This window comes from Gobio gobio (assembly GCF_949357685.1).
Source record: "Gobio gobio genome assembly, chromosome: 25".
In the NCBI taxonomy this organism is placed as follows: Eukaryota; Metazoa; Chordata; class Actinopteri; order Cypriniformes; family Gobionidae; genus Gobio; species Gobio gobio.
Window position 1 is genome coordinate 17,239,544 of NC_137121.1, and position 18,339 is coordinate 17,257,882.

The 18,339-nt window shown below is 40.2% G+C and overlaps 2 protein-coding genes across 4 annotated transcripts in view; one reads left to right on the forward strand and one right to left on the reverse strand.

Annotated features, from left to right (window-relative positions):
* slc25a18 (solute carrier family 25 member 18) overlaps positions 1-10,903 on the reverse strand; it is a 19,907-nt gene extending 9,004 nt beyond the window's left edge. The window contains exons 1-5 of one of the 2 annotated variants that reach the window (XM_079809387.1): positions 10,751-10,903; positions 9,397-9,598; positions 9,148-9,270; positions 744-799; positions 520-610 (exon numbers count right to left, since the gene is read on the reverse strand). In XM_079809387.1, the coding sequence (XP_079665513.1) occupies positions 520-610; positions 744-799; positions 9,148-9,270; positions 9,397-9,416 (290 nt within the window). In that variant the 5' untranslated portion in view covers positions 9,417-9,598; positions 10,751-10,903. The remainder of the gene's footprint in view (positions 1-519; positions 611-743; positions 800-9,147; positions 9,271-9,396; positions 9,599-10,750) is intronic. The other variant, XM_079809388.1, reaches the window with a different exon arrangement.
* Positions 10,904-12,516: 1,613 nt separating this feature from the next.
* cecr2 (CECR2 histone acetyl-lysine reader) overlaps positions 12,517-18,339 on the forward strand; it is a 48,079-nt gene continuing 42,256 nt past the window's right edge. Inside the window, exon 1 of one of the 2 annotated variants that reach the window (XM_079810404.1) lies at positions 12,517-12,808. In XM_079810404.1, the coding sequence (XP_079666530.1) occupies positions 12,689-12,808 (120 nt within the window). In that variant the 5' untranslated portion in view covers positions 12,517-12,688. The remainder of the gene's footprint in view (positions 12,809-18,339) is intronic. The other variant, XM_079810405.1, reaches the window with a different exon arrangement.

Here is an 18,339-nt window from a genome sequence, read left to right on the forward strand (position 1 = left end):
ATGTCTGAACATGAGTTATTTTTCATAAAATTCTAAATCCAACAGCCAACTTGTTTGTTGGCGTTTGTCTGTGCAGTGTGAACTGGCCTTTAAGCTTATTAGTGAAGCAGTAGGATAACCATATTCATCCGCACAATCACACAGCCGAAGCACAACCAAAACAATGTTTTTCCACAAAATGCATGCAGTTTTTTTAAGCTGTTAGAGGGCCAAAAATTACATAGTGTACCTTTAATTCCATATTCTATTGAGTCGGTTCTTTTCAGTTAATTAGTGCAACCAGCGGTTCAACTCCCAAACAAATGACTCTATTGAGTTTATCTTCAACATGTAGCGCAACCACATGTGGCCCAGTCCAGAATGAATGAGAACTACATTTTATGTACTGAGAGATTCAAATCTATGTAGTTAACCCAGCTTAAGATCCACAGCCTACGAAACTGTTCAAAACTATTAAAACCAGACAGAATAAACTAATAGCAATACATCTGGGGTTGGACTAAGGTAGATTTGTGTTACCCATCTTTGGAGAGCTTCTGTCTAAAGACATCATTGGCAGCCAGTTTGATGGCTTTCTCTGGAGTGACCAGTGTAAGATTCACAGCTGCACCTGTAGAGAAACACCATGAAATGTAATTCTGAGAATGTATACAAAAGCAACACATCCCACAGCACTATAACAATTAAAACTACTAATGTTTTAAATAACACCAGGAACATACAGATAAAAAAAGAAACAATACCTCGATACATGCCAAAGTAGCCCTCCATTTTGATGGTCTTTGCCAAACAGTCCAGCCTTCATAACAAGACAGAAATGTTCAATACGATTAAACAATACAATCTGGTTCTGAAATGAGCTAATCTAAATATAATGAAATCCAAATTCCTTAAAATACCCCTAAAAATCCTTGTTTGGTAAGTAGAATAAAGCAACCAGAATAAATGGTGGGAAAAAATCACTTAAACACCAGTCTTTTTTTTTATTTATTGCTCTCCATGTCTGTGTATAACGAACAGCTAAATTTGACATTCACAAAAATTCTTGGGGAAAAGAGTAATGTGTGGAAGTAAGAGCTTAAAACATGGCAGCCTGTCTCTTGCCCACAAACCACTTGGGTATTCGCCTGTTACATAAGTGTACAAAGAAGAAAAGAGCTCTTCACGCATCACTACAAAGAGTACTTCTCTTTATCTCAATGGTATCACACATGCATAATGATATTTTTGAGCAAGCTACTTAAAAGGGGATGAAAAACATTCGGGAGCGTGAACAGATCAAAGATGCAAAAGCATGTGACTCAAGTTGTTTTGCCTCATCTGAGTCATTCAAAAACCAGAGGAAGTCCTTCGCCCAGAGTAAATCACTAACACATGCTGCCTTCGTGAATCACTTGTTTTTTAAAAGATGCATAAATGTTTTTAGAAATTGCAAAAGCAAACGCACAAAACCATGTACACAAAGAACCATTATAATAGTCTGAAAAATATATATATTTAAATGGAACAGTTTATTGCTCCCTGAGAAAAAACTAAACCTAAAAAAAATAAGTTTGCATATATGTTTTATATCATATTTGATACATCCGGGTTTTATGGCTCATATGGTACGATATAGTGAGAATATGGAGCTCATACTCGAGAAGGAAAAAACATAAATTCTATTCAGAGGCCACAAACTGAGCAAAATATGCAATTCCGTGCATGCGCTGGTATGTAAAGCTAATAGAACTAGATGTTTCAATCCCTTTAGTAGGAAACTCTTGATTGTAGCAGCCGGTGTGGAGTGGTGAAAAGAAGGGTAAGGTATGTCATTGGGGTCATCAGGTGGGCACCCTGCTTCATCGACGTTTCGTTGATTGAAGCCCACAACGTCTCCAGAAGGCTCAACGGTGTACCCAGCGTCCCAGGTACACCCCCCTCCATGCCTTACCCTCCATATTCCTGATGGGCTCTGCATGGCAGGGGCGTCCTTCTCCCTGAGTCAGGCCTAAGCCTGACTGCATACCATTTGCCTCTACCTTGCTGCCCAGTTAGGGTCTTTGCGCTTGATCCAGAGCCAGTTACTGCTTTTTTCAGCAGCGCTTGACATGGACTTGATGGCCTGTTGGAGAGAGCGACCCTTCACCCCTATTTTTCTCAGTAAACTCGTAGTAGATGTGGCAACAAATCCCCTGCATCCCACTTCTACTGGGAAGATGCTGGTCTTCCAGCCGTTCTGAGATGCTTCAGCTGCCAGGTCGGAATATTTGTTCTTTTTCCTCTCATAAGCCTCTTCAACCCCATCTTCCCATGGTACTGTTAATTCTACAACATATGCCAGCTTTTTTGTTGGAGACCACAGGACAATGTCTGGCCGGAGTGTTGTAGCCACTATTTCTGGGGGAAACACAAGTTTTTTATCAAGGTCTACTTCCAATTTCCAATCCCGCGCTGACTGCAGGATGCTTACATCCTTAGGTGTTGTACTATTTTCTTGATGTTGGCCAGCTGGTACAAAGTTTATGAAGTTGACCTGTCCTGCTGATGTTTGTGGGAGATTGTTTGTGGTGGTTCGCCTCTGTTCCATTATTGATGCCAGCTCTCTGAGTACTTGGTTATGCCGCCAAGTATAGCGCCCTTGGGTAAGACTTGTGGTACACCCTGATAGAATATGCCTTAGGGAAGCAGGTACTTGACACAGGGAACAGGCAGGGTCTTCTCCATACCACTCTTTCAGATTTTGGGGGGAGGGTAGCAGGTCATATGTGGCTCTAATGACAAAACTCAGTCGAGCTCCCTCCATCTGCCAGATGTCACGCCAGCTGAGCTTTTTCTTCTCCAGACCCTCCCATTTGGTCCATCTCCCCTGCTTGGCCATTGAGACGGCTTTGGCATATCGCTCTTCCTCCTCCTGTCTCTTGACTTCTCCTATCACTAGCTGTCTCTTCTGTATTGATGTTGCTTTATGCCATAGAGGGTTAGTTTTTGGGATGAGTCCGAACCCTGCCCTCCCATGCTGTACTTGTCCAACTATGTCTCTGAGGTGAAGTGCAGACTTTGCACTCTGAACAGCTTCTAATGGAGTCCACTTCCTTCCCGCTACCACCCGGGGGGCTGCTGTTCGAATGACTGCATCCTCGGATTCAGTTAGGGTCATGACGAGCCTTGCTTTAGTGCATTTGAACTCTTCCACGAGCCCTGTGATTGGTAATTCCAACTTGCCATGTCCATAAAGTCCGACAGAACTTAAACAACGTGGAATTCCAAGCCACTGCTTCAACTGTGTGCTTATCAGCCGTTCCAACTTTTCAATCTTGGTGATAGGGATCTCATACACAGTTAATGGCCACAAGAGTCTTGGGAGTATGCCAAACTGAAAGCACCATGACTTGAGTTTTCCTGGCAACAAGGTCTTGTTGATGCGCTCCATGTACATGTTGGTATCATTTTTCAGTTGTTCAAACTGCTCTGTGTCTCTGAGCTTCGCATCATACCATCTCCCCAAGCTCTTTACTGGCATTTCTGAGACAGTTGGGACAGGTGTTCCGCCGACATAAAATCTTTGGTCTTTGACTTGGCCTTTCACGATGGAGATGCTTCTGCACTTATTGGGCTTTAACTTCATCCTCGCCCATGTTATATTCTGATGAAGTTTTTCCAGCAGTCTCTTGGTGCAGGGGACAGTTGTTGTGAGTGTTGTTAAATCATCCATATAGGCTCGAATTGGTGGTAACCTCTGATTACATTGTAGTCGTTCTCCACCCACGACCCATTTTGAGGCTCTTATAATAATCTCCATTGCCATCGTGAAGGCCAATGGGGAGATGGTACACCCCGCCATGATGCCTACCTCCAGCAGTTGCCAACTTGTGGTGAAGCCTGATGTTGTAATGCAAAACTGTAGATCCTGGAAGTAGTGTTTTACTAGATTTGTAATTGTTGTCGGCACCTGGAAGAAATCAAAGGCAGCCCACAGAACTGAATGAGGGACTGACCCGTATGCATTAGCCAGATCGAGGAACAGGACGTGTAGATCTTTCCCTTCTTTCTTTGCAGTCTGGATTTGATGCCATATGATACTGTTATGTTCAAGGCATCCCGAAAAGCCTGCGATGCCAGCCTTTTGGATTGACGTATCAATGAAGTGATTTTGTTTTAAATAGTTTGTCAGTCGTTGTGCCAACACACTGAAAAAGATCTTACCTTCAATGTTCAAAAGGTTTATTTGGCGGAACTGTTCAATGGTGGTTGAATTCTTTTCTTTTGGGATGAACACCCCTCCTGCTCTTCGCCAAGCTTTCGGGATGATTTGCTTGTCCCACACCACTTTCATGTTTTTCCACAGGATTTTCAAAATATCTGGAGCATTCTTGAAGACACTATATGGTACGCCATTAGGGCCTGGTGCAGATGCCGATCTTGCCTTTTTCACTGCCTGCTTTACCTCGCTCAGCTTGGGAGGGCTGATATCAAACTGATGTTGTGGTGGTGATATTGGAGGGATGTCTGTTGGGACAATAATCGGTTCATCTTTTTTCTCATCAGTATAGATGGTTCTCAGATGCTCTTCAACCTGGTCTCTTGATGTTTTCAGGGATCCACTCTTCTCCTTTGTGAATATGCCTTTCACAAATTTAAAAGGGTCTTTATAGAAATCGGTTCTGGCTTTTTCCTTCTTTTTCCGGCGCATCCGTAGGCTTTCTGCTCGGCGGAGTTTTGAGAGCCTGTGCTTTAGGTCCTCTTGAAGGAAATTGATGCCTTCCCTTTCTTCTACTGTCGCCTTTCTCCACAACTTTCTTAGCCGTCGCCTCTCTTTCACAAGTTGTTGGATTTCCTGCAGCCGACGGGACTTGGGGGCGGGAAGCATATCTTTCTCACGGACTTGCTCCTTCACTCCACATTTCTCCTCTCCGTAGCTGTAAATAAGATTGCCCATCTTCTCCAGCTTCTTCTCGGCTGATCCTTTGATGTTACTTAGGATAAGGCTTAAGTCTGTGTTAATGCTTTCCCACTCCTTGCTGTTAGACTTCGGCCATTTCACCAATGGCTTACGTCCTTGCATGTTTTCTTTTTTGTGGTGGGCTGGTTGTTGTCTTGGACTGGTGGTTCTGCCTGAAGCTTCCTCCTTATTCCCTGGGGTGCTGATTCTCTGCGGACTGTGGGTTTCTTCCTGCCGCTGAGTCTCATCCGACTGATTTAACCTTCTTCTTGACAGAATCCGGTCAATGCGGGGCCCTGGGTTGCTGGTTTTCAGGCATTTCTTCCGTCCTTGATGTACCTTTAGACCATGGGTCGATGTTACTTTCGCCCATCCACACACGCAAGTCTGAAGAACATGTCCATCTGCTAGTTTCTCAAGAGTTTTCCTACTTCCTTCATTCGATGTCATGTCCATTCCAAGGGTCATTACCGGGAGGTCAATCTGTGAGTCTTCTTGCGCCCCTGCTCTCGCAGACTCTAGGGGTATTCTTCTTTTTGAACTTTTCGTAGCCAGATAAGGTGACTCTTGTGCCCTAATAGGGTGACGGAGCCTGCTGCTATGGGTAGCTAGCCCATAACAGCCCCGTTGGGGTCTATTTCCTCCTGTCAGCTGTCTCTCCATGCTGTCACAAACTCTTTCCCTTGTCGTCAGCTGCACTTTCACAACAGTCACTGGGTTTTCTTCCAGAAGATCAGTAAAGCTAATAGAACTAGATGTTTCAATCCCTTTAGTAGGAAACTCTTGATTGTAGCAGCCGGTGTGGAGTGGTGAAAAGAAGGGTAAGGTATGTCATTGGGGTCATCAGGTGGGCACCCTGCTTCATCGACGTTTCGTTGATTGAAGCCCACAACGTCTCCAGAAGGCTCAACGGTGTACCCAGCGTCCCAGGTACACCCCCCTCCATGCCTTACCCTCCATATTCCTGATGGGCTCTGCATGGCAGGGGCGTCCTTCTCCCTGAGTCAGGCCTAAGCCTGACTGCATACCATTTGCCTCTACCTTGCTGCCCAGTTAGGGTCTTTGCGCTTGATCCAGAGCCAGTTACTGCTTTTTTCAGCAGCGCTTGACATGGACTTGATGGCCTGTTGGAGAGAGCGACCCTTCACCCCTACTTTTCTCAGTAAACTCGTAGTAGATGTGGCAACAAATCCCCTGCATCCCACTTCTACTGGGAAGATGCTGGTCTTCCAGCCGTTCTGAGATGCTTCAGCTGCCAGGTCGGAATATTTGTTCTTTTTCCTCTCATAAGGTATTTATATGGCCAAAAAGTATGATTCTGGTCATTTGAAATGTAAATCAATTAGATATTTATAACAATAGTATAGCAGATTACTTACATAAAATGCTTATAAATATCATTTGTCACTCCATGGGCCCTATTTTAATGATCTAAGAGCTTGGTTTGAAGTGCATGGCGCAAGTGCACTTAGGGCGTGTCCAAATCCACTTTTGCTAGTATCGCCGGGTCCAGCACTTTTAGCATAGCTTAGCATAGATCATTGAATCTGATTAGACCGTTAGCATCTCGCTCAAAAATGACCAAAGACTTTCAATATTTTTCCTATTTAAAACTTGAGTATAGTTCCTAGCCATTTTGGTGTAGAAAATCACAACTTTTCATTTTCTGTCGGTCTTAGTACACGATGTAACGACAGAAGAGTCAAGTCTTTGGTCATTTTTTGAGCGAGATGTTAACGGTCTAATCAGATTCAATGATCTATGCTAAGCTATGTTAAAAGTGCTAGACCCTGAGATCGGCTGAACGGATTCGAAACCTATAAAACTCAACTCTTTAACTCTAGGGGAGTTGGAAAATTAGCCTATTTTCAAAAATACAATGATGATTAAGAGATGTACAAATTAATGTTCTGCATATGCCTGTTGTATCATATTTGATAATTACACTTTAACAGTTTCTAAAAAAAAAAGATGTATTGCTTCTGTCTAGTAAGTGTTCATTGTGAAATATTACTAATAATTAAAAAATTCTAACATTAACTTTTTTTAAAAACTGAAAATTTTACAGTAAAAATATAAGGAACCTTAAAGGTCCCATGGCATGAAATTTTCATTTTATGAGGTATTTCAACATTAATATGAGTTCCCCTAGCCTGAATATTGTCCCCAAGTGGATAGAAATGTTGATCGGTGTAAAACCGAGTTCTGGCTGTCTTTCTCTGCCTTTGAGAAAATGACAGGCCCGACTAACCAATCCTGACGTCTCCTGGTTTGACGTCCAAGCAGGAACAGTTTCCTCCCTTTCCTCCGCCCAGAGAATCTGGCACGCCCATGCAAACACTCGAGATCATTAACGTTACTTGTGAACGAGTGAACGCTGGCAGTTTCTCAGTGTTTGGATGTACAAATGAAAACAGAAGTCTTTCTTCAGTTCCTTCTGATCTGTGATCAGTGATTTCTTATGTGTAGCTTATTATTTATTATTTGTGGACACGCAGCGGCTTCTCTCTCTCCCGACAGAACTGTTTTCGTGTTTTCTATCTTGTGAGTCAGTGTTTTTGTACGTCCTTGTCGCGTCTATCTGTTCTAAAATGTGCATACAGTCTTTTCTGTTAAACATCAGCAGTCACATCTTTAGAGATTAACTTCACGCACGCTGAAGCTCGGCCTCCAACATCCCCGACCCCCAGTACTGCATCTGGCCCACAGCGGAGGCACCAAACGCGGCGTGAGATTAAGCAGACGGGGGGTAAGCGTGAGGGTATCTGGGCTAGGCTAGCCAGCTAACCCCACAATAAACTGGATTACATTCGATTACTGCTGTTGTGTCTTTGTTTGCGCTGTGTAAGTTACTCAATGCGCGTCAATGACGCTATTCATATGATTGGAACATATCTAGAAATAATGCTATAACGTTACTCAACACTTACTAACTCGTTCATCTCGCTGTAATGGTACATTGCATGTGTTACAAAGTTGGTAGAATAATGATGAAGAGGACTCGGTGTGACCTGGACTCGTGTTTATTCAGAACTCTCAGATACAAACACAATAAACTCGCGCTGACAGACAGTGCTCTCATAACTCAGTAAGTTACTATAAATAACTTTGTTAGCAATCGCTTCGTCTCCGTGATGTCCGGTTCGCGAACGAATCATTCTTTTGAATCGGTTCTTTTTAGTGAACCGAACCAGTTCACCAAATCGGACTGAATCGTTCTAAACGGTTCGCGTCTCGAGTCAGCGCTGATCCATAATTTACTAAAGTTACTAACTTTCTGACATGAGTGACAGCCCCTCCGACTAGAAATAAACTAATAACCTTAAGTATATGCTAGTAACTACAACAGTTCACCCTGAACTGAGACATGCTGAGAGAACTGATGAGAAGTGAACACAGGTCCATCCGTCTCTCTGGCAGACTCGTGTCTGCTCGTGCCTCGTTAAACCACGCCCCCTCCGCTCATTTAAAATGCAAAGATGTCAGCCAATCACAACAGTGGGCGTTTTTACTGAAGTCTCACAGCAGACACGCCTCTTGAAGCAGGGCATTCAGCCACAGGGCAAACAGCAGTATAGAAAAAATGCCTTTTATTTCTAAATTATGACATTTTATGATGTAAAAATCATACTAATAATATAAGTACACCTCAGAAAACACTATAAAATAATAGAAAAATGCCATGCCATGGGACCTTTAAAGGGTTCCGTCAGGCGCTTTATTTATAGAACCTTCACGGATTCCCTTCATGGGATAATTTTATGGATTTAGTTTTAATGAATTGATTTTGTTGATTACATTTTATAAATTGAGCCGCAACTTATTTTTCACTAGGGAAAACAATTAAATAACCAGTTAAACATGAAAGTATTATGCACTCATTTAAGACATTTCTCCTTATATATAGAAACTTTTTGGGATACAATATTCTTTTAAATTGAGTCAAGAAGCTTATGGTTTTCTATAGAACCCAAATGAACCTTTTTTTCTAAGAGTGTATTCTTTATAGGCTTTAAATAAAAATTAAATAAAAAAGAGGTTTACTGACATATCTCACACATATGCTATTATAAAGACGGTTACTCCAAAACCAATTGATAATCATCATATGCAAGTTTCACAATTGGTAATTGTATTGCTTTCTACCTGCTACTAGAACAAGACCCCAAACAAAGTGCATGACATGCAACACAACATATAGGACTTCATAAAGATGTTGAACTCACATTCCACTATAAACACGAGCACCCTGCTGATTTTGTAGGCGGGTCTTGGCGAGATCAATGGGAAACACGCAGGTCACGCCCACCAGTCCAGCCACACCCCCGTTAATCAGCTTAGCAGGGAGGCTGTAAACGCCAGGAAACAAACACGCACGCACAAGACAAAAAGCACACACAAAAGCATGTCAATATAACGGTTTAGACGGATCTCACAATTTTACATCCAATACCAGAGGAAGTTGAAATATTTACCTCACTTTCTGCTCGGCCATTTTGGCCAGACTTTAACTGATTTCCTCCAATTCTTCTCTCTCTGCTGCAAAAGTGTCAGCACAAACCTTCCACGGCCCACCCGGGCAGGCTCCTGGAATGGTGTGCCAACCTTCACACCCTTCCTTTTGGGGAGAACAGCCACTCTTTGCTAAGAATAAATCACCTTGGAACTGGCTATTAACTAAGACAGAAGAGAAATACAATTCAGGATATCTGGGGTTGTAGAATGACTTTATAGAATAACAACATGCTATATTTTTTCAATAAAAAAAGACTTTCAATTGGTTTCAGAATCACTGATTTTACGTTCTGAATTGTGCTTTACTATAGCGAACAAATAGGGAACATCCTCCCTCCTAAAGTCTTCTCTAATCTTGGTGCTAATGAGGTTATGACCTCTGAATTAACCTAGAGAAGAGAGCCAGCAGACGAGGGGCTTATCAGCATGATTTTACTGTTCTTCAACACAGTATCGACAACATTGTCTGTGAAGAAATCTAAATATAGACACCTACAGTAGTAGTCAAACAATTCTATACGCTGTCAAAGTCTTTTGACTAATACTAACATGATCTCATTTTTATATCAGTAGCTGTGTTTTCAGAGTAAATGAAAGTAGTGTAAAGTTTATTTGGGTAGCTGACACATAAAATGTCCATGACCTTTTCTATTTGACATTCTGATGCTGAAAATGTACATCCTGTATGTATATATTCCTCTAAAAAAAAGTTTTGCATCACTTTTTTTTGTTGCTTTTACTATTTTGCTATCACATTTTAAATGGTCCTTAACAAGAGGCCATAAAAGTGCATTCATAATAAATATAGAAGGTCATTTAATTTGGGTTTCAGATAACCCTGTGCTGGACCCTGCTGAAAACACTTGATTAAAACACTCTTTTTCTTGCTTTCTCCTTTCCCATAACTTGTCTTAAACTTCCCCTTTTGTAACCTTTCTCTTTCCTAATATATGTTTCCACTAACTCTCACCTCATTCGGTGTACCATTCTCACTTTCAATCCTCTATCTCTTTCCCTCCGGCATACTGACATCCTCCCTTTTCTCTGTCCCTCTCTCGCTCTGTATTTTCTGGAGCCCAGTGGCATTCTGAGCATGCCTTTCCCCTCAGCACTGCTTTCTTTCAACCCTGCTCTATTCATACCCCTTCACTGCCAAAACACAGACAAGTGAGATCTGGCCCCCTTCCCCATCCTAAAGCGCTCCCTCAGACTTTCCACAACCACCACAAACAGACCCCCCTCACACAAGCCTGCATATTTGACCAATTCACAAGTTAGAAACTCTGTTTGAGAGGATGATTATCATGTTCTTACCTCTGTCAATGCATTGACCGGTCGGATCAAGCCGTCCACTTCCCCCTCTGCACGCTGACAATGTGTGCAGCAGCCGTAGTCAGGCACAAGAGATCCGACAGAGCCGCCACTCAGGGGCTTTTGGACAAACACAAGCATTGTCCCTCCGTGCCTAAGTCCCTCCCCCTTGTGGCGACTCCCAGTGTCATAAACAGGGAATGCGCAGCTTTCCGCTAATGAAACTTGACACATTTACACATAAACACAAATAGGCATAACTTCATCTCAAATCACACACACACACACACACACACACACACACACACACACACACACACACACACACACACACACACACACACACACACACACACACACACACACACACACACACACACACACACTATTATATTAACATTATTATATTAAAAATGCTTTAAAAGGCACTAGAAAATTACATTTATTTATATACTATATTTCACCCAATATTTGCTACATTGGACAGTTTCACAGCCTTTACGGCTATCAAATTAATGATTATTGATGATCATAATAAAACAAACAAATATTTATTTGATGAAGATTTGTCTTGCTGTAACTAACCAAAATGCCATAATTCACTTAAAATGTTATTATGGTACTATGTATGTATAACTATATTCATTCACCACAACAAATGCTTACCTGTTTTTCAGTTAATATGAAACAGATATTGTTAATAGAAAAATATAAAGTATATCTGAAGCTGGAACAAATGGTTAAACAAAAAATATAACAAATGGTTGAACAGAAATGATAACAAATGGTTTAACAAAAATGATAAACAATTAAAAGAGGGCTATTTGGATAGATAGATAGATAGATAGATAGATAGATAGATAGATAGATAGATAGATAGATAGATAGATAGATAGATAGATAGATAGATAGATAGATAGATAGATAGATAGATAGATAGATAGATAGATAGATAGATAGATAGATAGATAGATAGATAGATAGATAGATAGATAGATAGATAGATAGATAGCAGTGTGCTTTATCTCTTCCTGTCAACAGGGGGCGCTGGGTCCATATTTTGAAGAGCAATTTGTTATTCATATTTCAATTAATAATAATAAAAGGTATTATGTCTTCAAACGTGTCATTCTGCTATTAAAATTAACATGTTTAACGTTAATTAATCCTTAAGACTTTACGTAATCACTATTAGAAGAGCACTATTTAGAAACGCATTATAAATTAGGGTCAATCAACTTGTGTAGGTTGCAAACAATAGCCACTATAGAGCTAATAACTTCGACTTCATGATCATATGATGCGTTCCTACACTACGATTAAGCAGTTAAAATCAACCAAATAATTAATATGCTAGAAAAAAATACCAATTAAAACCAAGAATGTCAGTGTAATGTATTATTATCAATATCCTTTCTGCCGTGCTCATCTCTTCTAGATCAAACGCGAGGATTCTCCAGTAATAACAACAGAGCAACTTCCCTTTCAAAGAAATTCAAATGTGTGTGCATTCCCTTTAAATGGACATTACACTTCGAGCGGAGGTAAGACACCTGACCGCACAAACTAACTAACTGCGATAGTTTTCTTTCAAAGTGACTGTATCGAGTCAGCTTGTTATTAAACGTATCTAATATTGTCAACAGTGCTGATTGAGAAAATGTAACGAGGGCTTAGTTTGATTTGTGTTGATATTGTATTTGTTTTGGTGCGCGTAAACCCCCCTCCCCGTGACAAGTGGTAACGCCCAGCCCATCTGTTCCTCTCCTGTGAAATGCGGATTGAAACAGATTGTACAACTCTACGAGTCGCAATGGCTGCTGCGCCGCAAGGACAACAAGTTTTGCTGTTCAGTTAAACAAGTTCTATGTGAGGAACACGCTGGGCGGATTCGTCAAAGCCACTCTTTTTAATGTGATACACTCGTAGGATAACAGAAAAATGTCCCAGGGATGTATAACTTCTGTGGAGGAGATCCAGTCTTGGTGGGAAGTCCCCGCCATAGCGCACTTCTGCTCTCTCTTCAGGACGGCGTTCAGTTTACCAGACTTTGAAATCGAGGTAAATTATCACACCTGTATGAATTTACGTATCAGTTTCCTTTCCACCAGGTTCATTAAAACGAAACAAAACCCATGTTCCCCAGAACATCTGACTTAATGTGTGCCTGACACTCGCTCACTTTAACCATTCACTTTATAAATTAGTTAATGGGAAGTCAACGCATGTCTCTGATAAGTGACGTTGATAATGTCAGTTATTTGGTTTGGTTTATATAATAACAGAACTAAACCGTCAAGCCAGAACGTCAACTCAAAACACTGGTTTCTTCAAAACAGACTTTTATTAAAGAAAATACTTGTTTTTTTTCAGAGAATGGGGTTTGTCTTTGTTTATAATCCGTGTGATTGGTTAATGAGTTGGGTTATATAGTAAGGTTAGCCTTGTTTAATTTAAACAAAGTGTTAATTTAAAACGTTGCGATATTTCTGTTAATATCAGCGTTGCATTTGAATGTTTAAAGTCTTGTTCATTCTCGTAAGACCGGTTTTCATTCTCTCATTTGGATTGACGCCGCAAGTGGCGTCGAATAGATTTACGCTACGCTTAAACTTTCCGGTGACTTTATTAAGTCGATCGCCTGGGCTTGTTTTGTTTCATCTTGGTCCTTTGTTATAAACTCAAGCCAAGTTCATGATTATTGGGTTACAAGTGTATTGTTGGATCACAGGCTGCCTTCGACTTGGTCATTGTTCCCTACTGTCTGTCTGTTTTGTTTGTTATTGATTCAGTCACTTTACAGTGATGCTGCAACATTAGTCTCACGTTGATCTACCGACGTGAATGTAAGTTAACCCAGAAACATTTAAATAGAGTAGTTGAGTCACCCCCATTTTTATCACCTCTTTTGCGTTTGGGAACCGCACAGATCGTGTGTATTTGTCACAGGCATCAGTAATCTCGGTCCTTCTCGACCCCCACATGTGTGAAACGTGCTGGCCACTGGCTTTGTTATTGCATGAGTGTGGTTTGATCTGCTGATCACCGCGTGCTGCTTCCCAGAAAAGTTACAACTGGGAATTTCATACTAGAGATCGACCTATATTGGCATTTTTATGACATATTATTTATTTATTTTAAGTTTATAATATGCAGAAACTACTTTTAATAGTTTTTTTTGTACTCAAAATAAGCAAATCAACAATATATCTTATGGTTTTCATTATGACAACAATAATTATGCTGCTGTTTTTAATCATAAGGATAATACATTTTATGCAGATTTGTTTTTATTGTGATCTGAGCACATTTCTTGGTTGAGAATGAATGGCTATTATTTAAAAAGTTTAGTAGTTGTAGTATAGTTTTGTTTTTTGCAATATCACATCAGATTACACAACTGATAACAATCGTGTAAAACACAGCAAGCATTTTTCACCCTGTTCTCCCTCCCATCACCCCATCGACTTGTACTTGTATTTGTAAAAATATATATATATTTTAAATATATCTAAATCAGGTAAGAGTGTTTCACAGGTCTATGTAGAAGATCATGATGCTACCCTACTCTCTCAGAGCTTGTTCTTGTTGTAGCAGCTTACCAACATTAATATTGTGCATTAAGAAGTTAGTAAAATTTCTCCAGACATCTTCAAAAACATTTGACAATATACGTTATCTTTTCCATTGACATATTTGACGCCATTTCTTTAATCCACATTCCCATTCTTGGCTCATTGATATTTCTCCAATTAAAGCCACAACATGTCATTTTTTTTGATGACTCGCAGAGCTTTTATGCTGTTATACCGCTTCCGCTTTTTGCTGTCATGTATATGTGGGGTAACGCAGCTCTGTTTTATCATATTATATTATGTATTAATTATGCTACTCTATGCATTTGCTCAACGGCTACTGTGAGACACTTGTTGCACACTGCAACATCGATATTTGGCATGGTAAAACATGATATTCGCGGTAAATTATGAAAACGGATTTTAAACAATAAAACTAACTGTGTTGAGCTACATAACAATGATTCGTTTTCTGTCAATGAATGTATCCAAACAGTTGCTCACCTGTCTAATATAACACATAATATATTAAAGTGTCTTTCATGTTTCCATGGTTTCTGGAAATCGAGGGTAACGCGGGTATGATGTCATTGATAGGCGACGCATGAACACACGGTCTGTGTCCTGGTTAAAATAGCTTATTTCTATGGATTTAAACATTCTTGGAAACATTTGGGCTAAAGTACACAAGTCAACAAAATATATAGCATTGTTCTAGTGGTTTTCAGATATTTTAATAATTTTTTTTTTTACATATTGTGCCTTTAAGAGCAGTTATACGTGTGGCTAGGCCTGTCACGATAACTACTTTTTGTTTCGCGGTATATCGTCCCAGAAATAATTGCGATAAACAATACTATTGTAATTTTAAGACTATTTTATGCCACTGAATATATAATCCTAATATAACAGCATAATAATGCAAGTAGACCTGCACACTTCCAAATGACAACCTTTTAATTCTTTAGATCATGGAAATTAAGGGTAAAAAATATATTATCCTAAATAAAAATAAAAACAAATTTCCCTTGTGAAACGGCTTTAACACAAGCCATTCTGTGTTGACATTTATATGTGCACCGGTAATTGTGGCTTTGAAATCGAGTCAATTTGGGCTTATTCTTCCAAACTGTCAGTATTTGTCAGGAAAACACTAACGCCTCAAATGGCGCCTTTTTTTCACCTGTCGACAACCGCTCTGTGTATGATGGAACTGCCCGAGAACCACTTTCGCCTCCGTCACGGAAAACATACAAGAGGACAGCACAATCGAGTAAAATGTTGGTGACATTCATTATCATGTAAACATAATGGGCGATATATTGCATCACAAAAAATGATTGAGGTCATGTACATATATTGTGCGATATATCGATACATTGATTATTGCGACAGGCCTACGTGTAGCTTATAAAATACACATGTCTATGAATCTGACCTTTTTGCTATGTAAGGGAGGGCTGATGGGATGTATACCCAGGATAACTTTACTTGTTTACTTGCTATTATTTAGAGACAAATTATGATATTTATCAGTAGATCCGATGTGAACAAAACAATTCATTTGAAAAGTGTCAATGTATGTAAAAATATCTGTCAAGCCGATTAACGGTCTCTATTTAGTACACTCTAAAAAACCTCTGGGTTAAAAACAACCCAATTGCTGGGTTAGTCCATTTTCAACCCAACTTGGGTTGTTTTTAACCCAGCATTTTTTGTAGAGTGTGTATGTTGGATGATTATGGCACCTTTTTGCAGCAGCAGCGCTGTTGCAAACCAAGCTTCCTGCATATGTTGTTTACTGAGTATGTGTGTAGTTTGGTGATTGCAGATTACAGGCAGCGTGTGTCAATGCAGTGTCAAAGGATTTACATTCAGAGGGTGGGAGTCTGTGTCAGGCTCAAGTCATTGACCGTTTTGCCATTCCTCCTTGCATCCTAATTGCATTCAGCGTAGGTGTCCAAGGTCGTTCAACACAAAAGCTCTCAGTCCCACTTCAGTATCCTGGTAACTTTGCAGCCGTGCGTGAATGGGACTGTGAATAATCCAATCGGTTGCTTTAATCTAGTGATTGAGACGTTTTTCAAGTCATCCGTCACATTGCGCCAGTCTTCTATTATAATCTTTCCCTTAATCTCAGTTGTCCTAATGCTTATTAGTGTTTAAGTGGCTGTTGAACACTACATTGCCGTATAAGAAAATAATAGGACATTTTGGTTCATTTCTTTGCCATAATTTGAAAAACTTTTTATTCAATTCAGTTGAGCTTTTGTTTTTTTTCTTGCATCCAGTTAGTCTTTGGATTCCTGTCAAACTTCGTCATCTCATTTGCGTGAGCCAGCCAACACAAGTTGAAGGGAATGTCATCAAAGCAGATTTACCAGCAACTCGATCCTTGATGTGGTGGAGCTGACGTTTTCTTGTACCTCACCCGTTTGTTTTCAGCCCTTGTGAGCCTCATCCAGGGCTGTGTCTAAAAAAAGCAGGTGGATAGTTCGGTAAATAGGACGCAAATCCGGCTGTAAGAGGATACAATGTCTTTTACGTGGGAGAAAGCCTACTCTGTAAGGTGGCCGTATGGCTGTTTGTTTTAAATGAGCCGATTGACTTTGCACATTGACAAGTACACCTGTTTTTTGTCACGAAGACCTTAACAATCTCACCTGTTGAGTATTTGAAATCTTGAATTCAATCAACAGTTATATATCTTGAACAAATTGTATAATATGAATTGGAAATGGCAAAGAATCTCATGTTATTTTGCCTTAACAAGACTGAGAACCACTGAAAGATTGAATTTGATCATGATTGTCACACTCCGAGCACAAGCTTTGTGTGTCAAACACGGTGGATATTACAAAGGCAATGATCCAGTATGAAGTTTAAGGTGTTGGCTAGCTCCTTTTCTTCTCAGGATCCGTTCCGGAGGCCGACAATGGTGATTCTTCTTGGCAAGCTGACAAAACGGCTCCTTGCACATTGTTCCTTGGTTACACTTCACAGTCGCGCTCCGTATCTCTGCCCTAGATGAGAGCAGGGCACGGCAGGAAGAGGCCTTATTCGCTTGGGCTCTCTCTGTGCTCTTTGTCTGTGTGAAGCACGCTTGATTTCCTGGCAGTGTGGCTGTGAAACGAGCCCTGAAATCCCACCGCCTCCAAGAGCTGAGAGAGGCAGAGTCCTTCAGGATGACCCCCCTCACCCCTCATACACAAACACAGCCAGAGGAACGAGCCTGCCGACTCCACACAGAGGATGAGAGTTGGTGTTTTGTTGCTTGTCTGTTTTCATATGTCTTCATTATCAATTTGGTGGTGTCTGGAGAGTGGGTGGAGAATTGATCTGTGGGCATTTGGTCCTAGCGTTTGCCTCAGCAGAAGATGAGAGTGGGACTTAATTTAGTTTCTGAATTGATTATGTTTGGTGGGCAAAGTCAGCATTGTGGGCATCTGGAGAAAGACAAGCTCATTAGTAATTGCTCAAACTTCATTTGTTGTAAAGAAACTGACCATCACATACTTTTTAATTGTATAATGATTGACCATGGTAGGAATCATTTGATCCTTTTGGTAAATCTGCAGCCATTTCCATTTCTCCTAAATCACGGTAATTTGTCTTCATGTTTAAATTACTGTTCAAAAGTTTGGGCTCAGCAAGATTTTAAAAGTTTTTCAAAAGTCTCATGCTCAAATAGGCTGAATTTATTTAATCAAAAATACAGTAAAAACAGTTATATTGTGAAATTGTATTAATAAAAAAAAATGTTTTCTATTTAAATATATTTTATAATGTAACTTATTCTTGTGATCGCAAAGCTGAATTTCCTCCAGTCTCAGTGTCACATTATTCTTCAGAAATCTCTCATCAATTTTGAAAACAGTTGTGCTGCTTAAATATTTTTGGATTAAAATATCCAAAAACCACTAGGACAACGTTATGTATTTTGTTGACTTGTGTACTTTCAAGAATGTTTAAATCCAGAGAAATAAGCTATTTTACTAGGACATGGTCCGTGTCTGT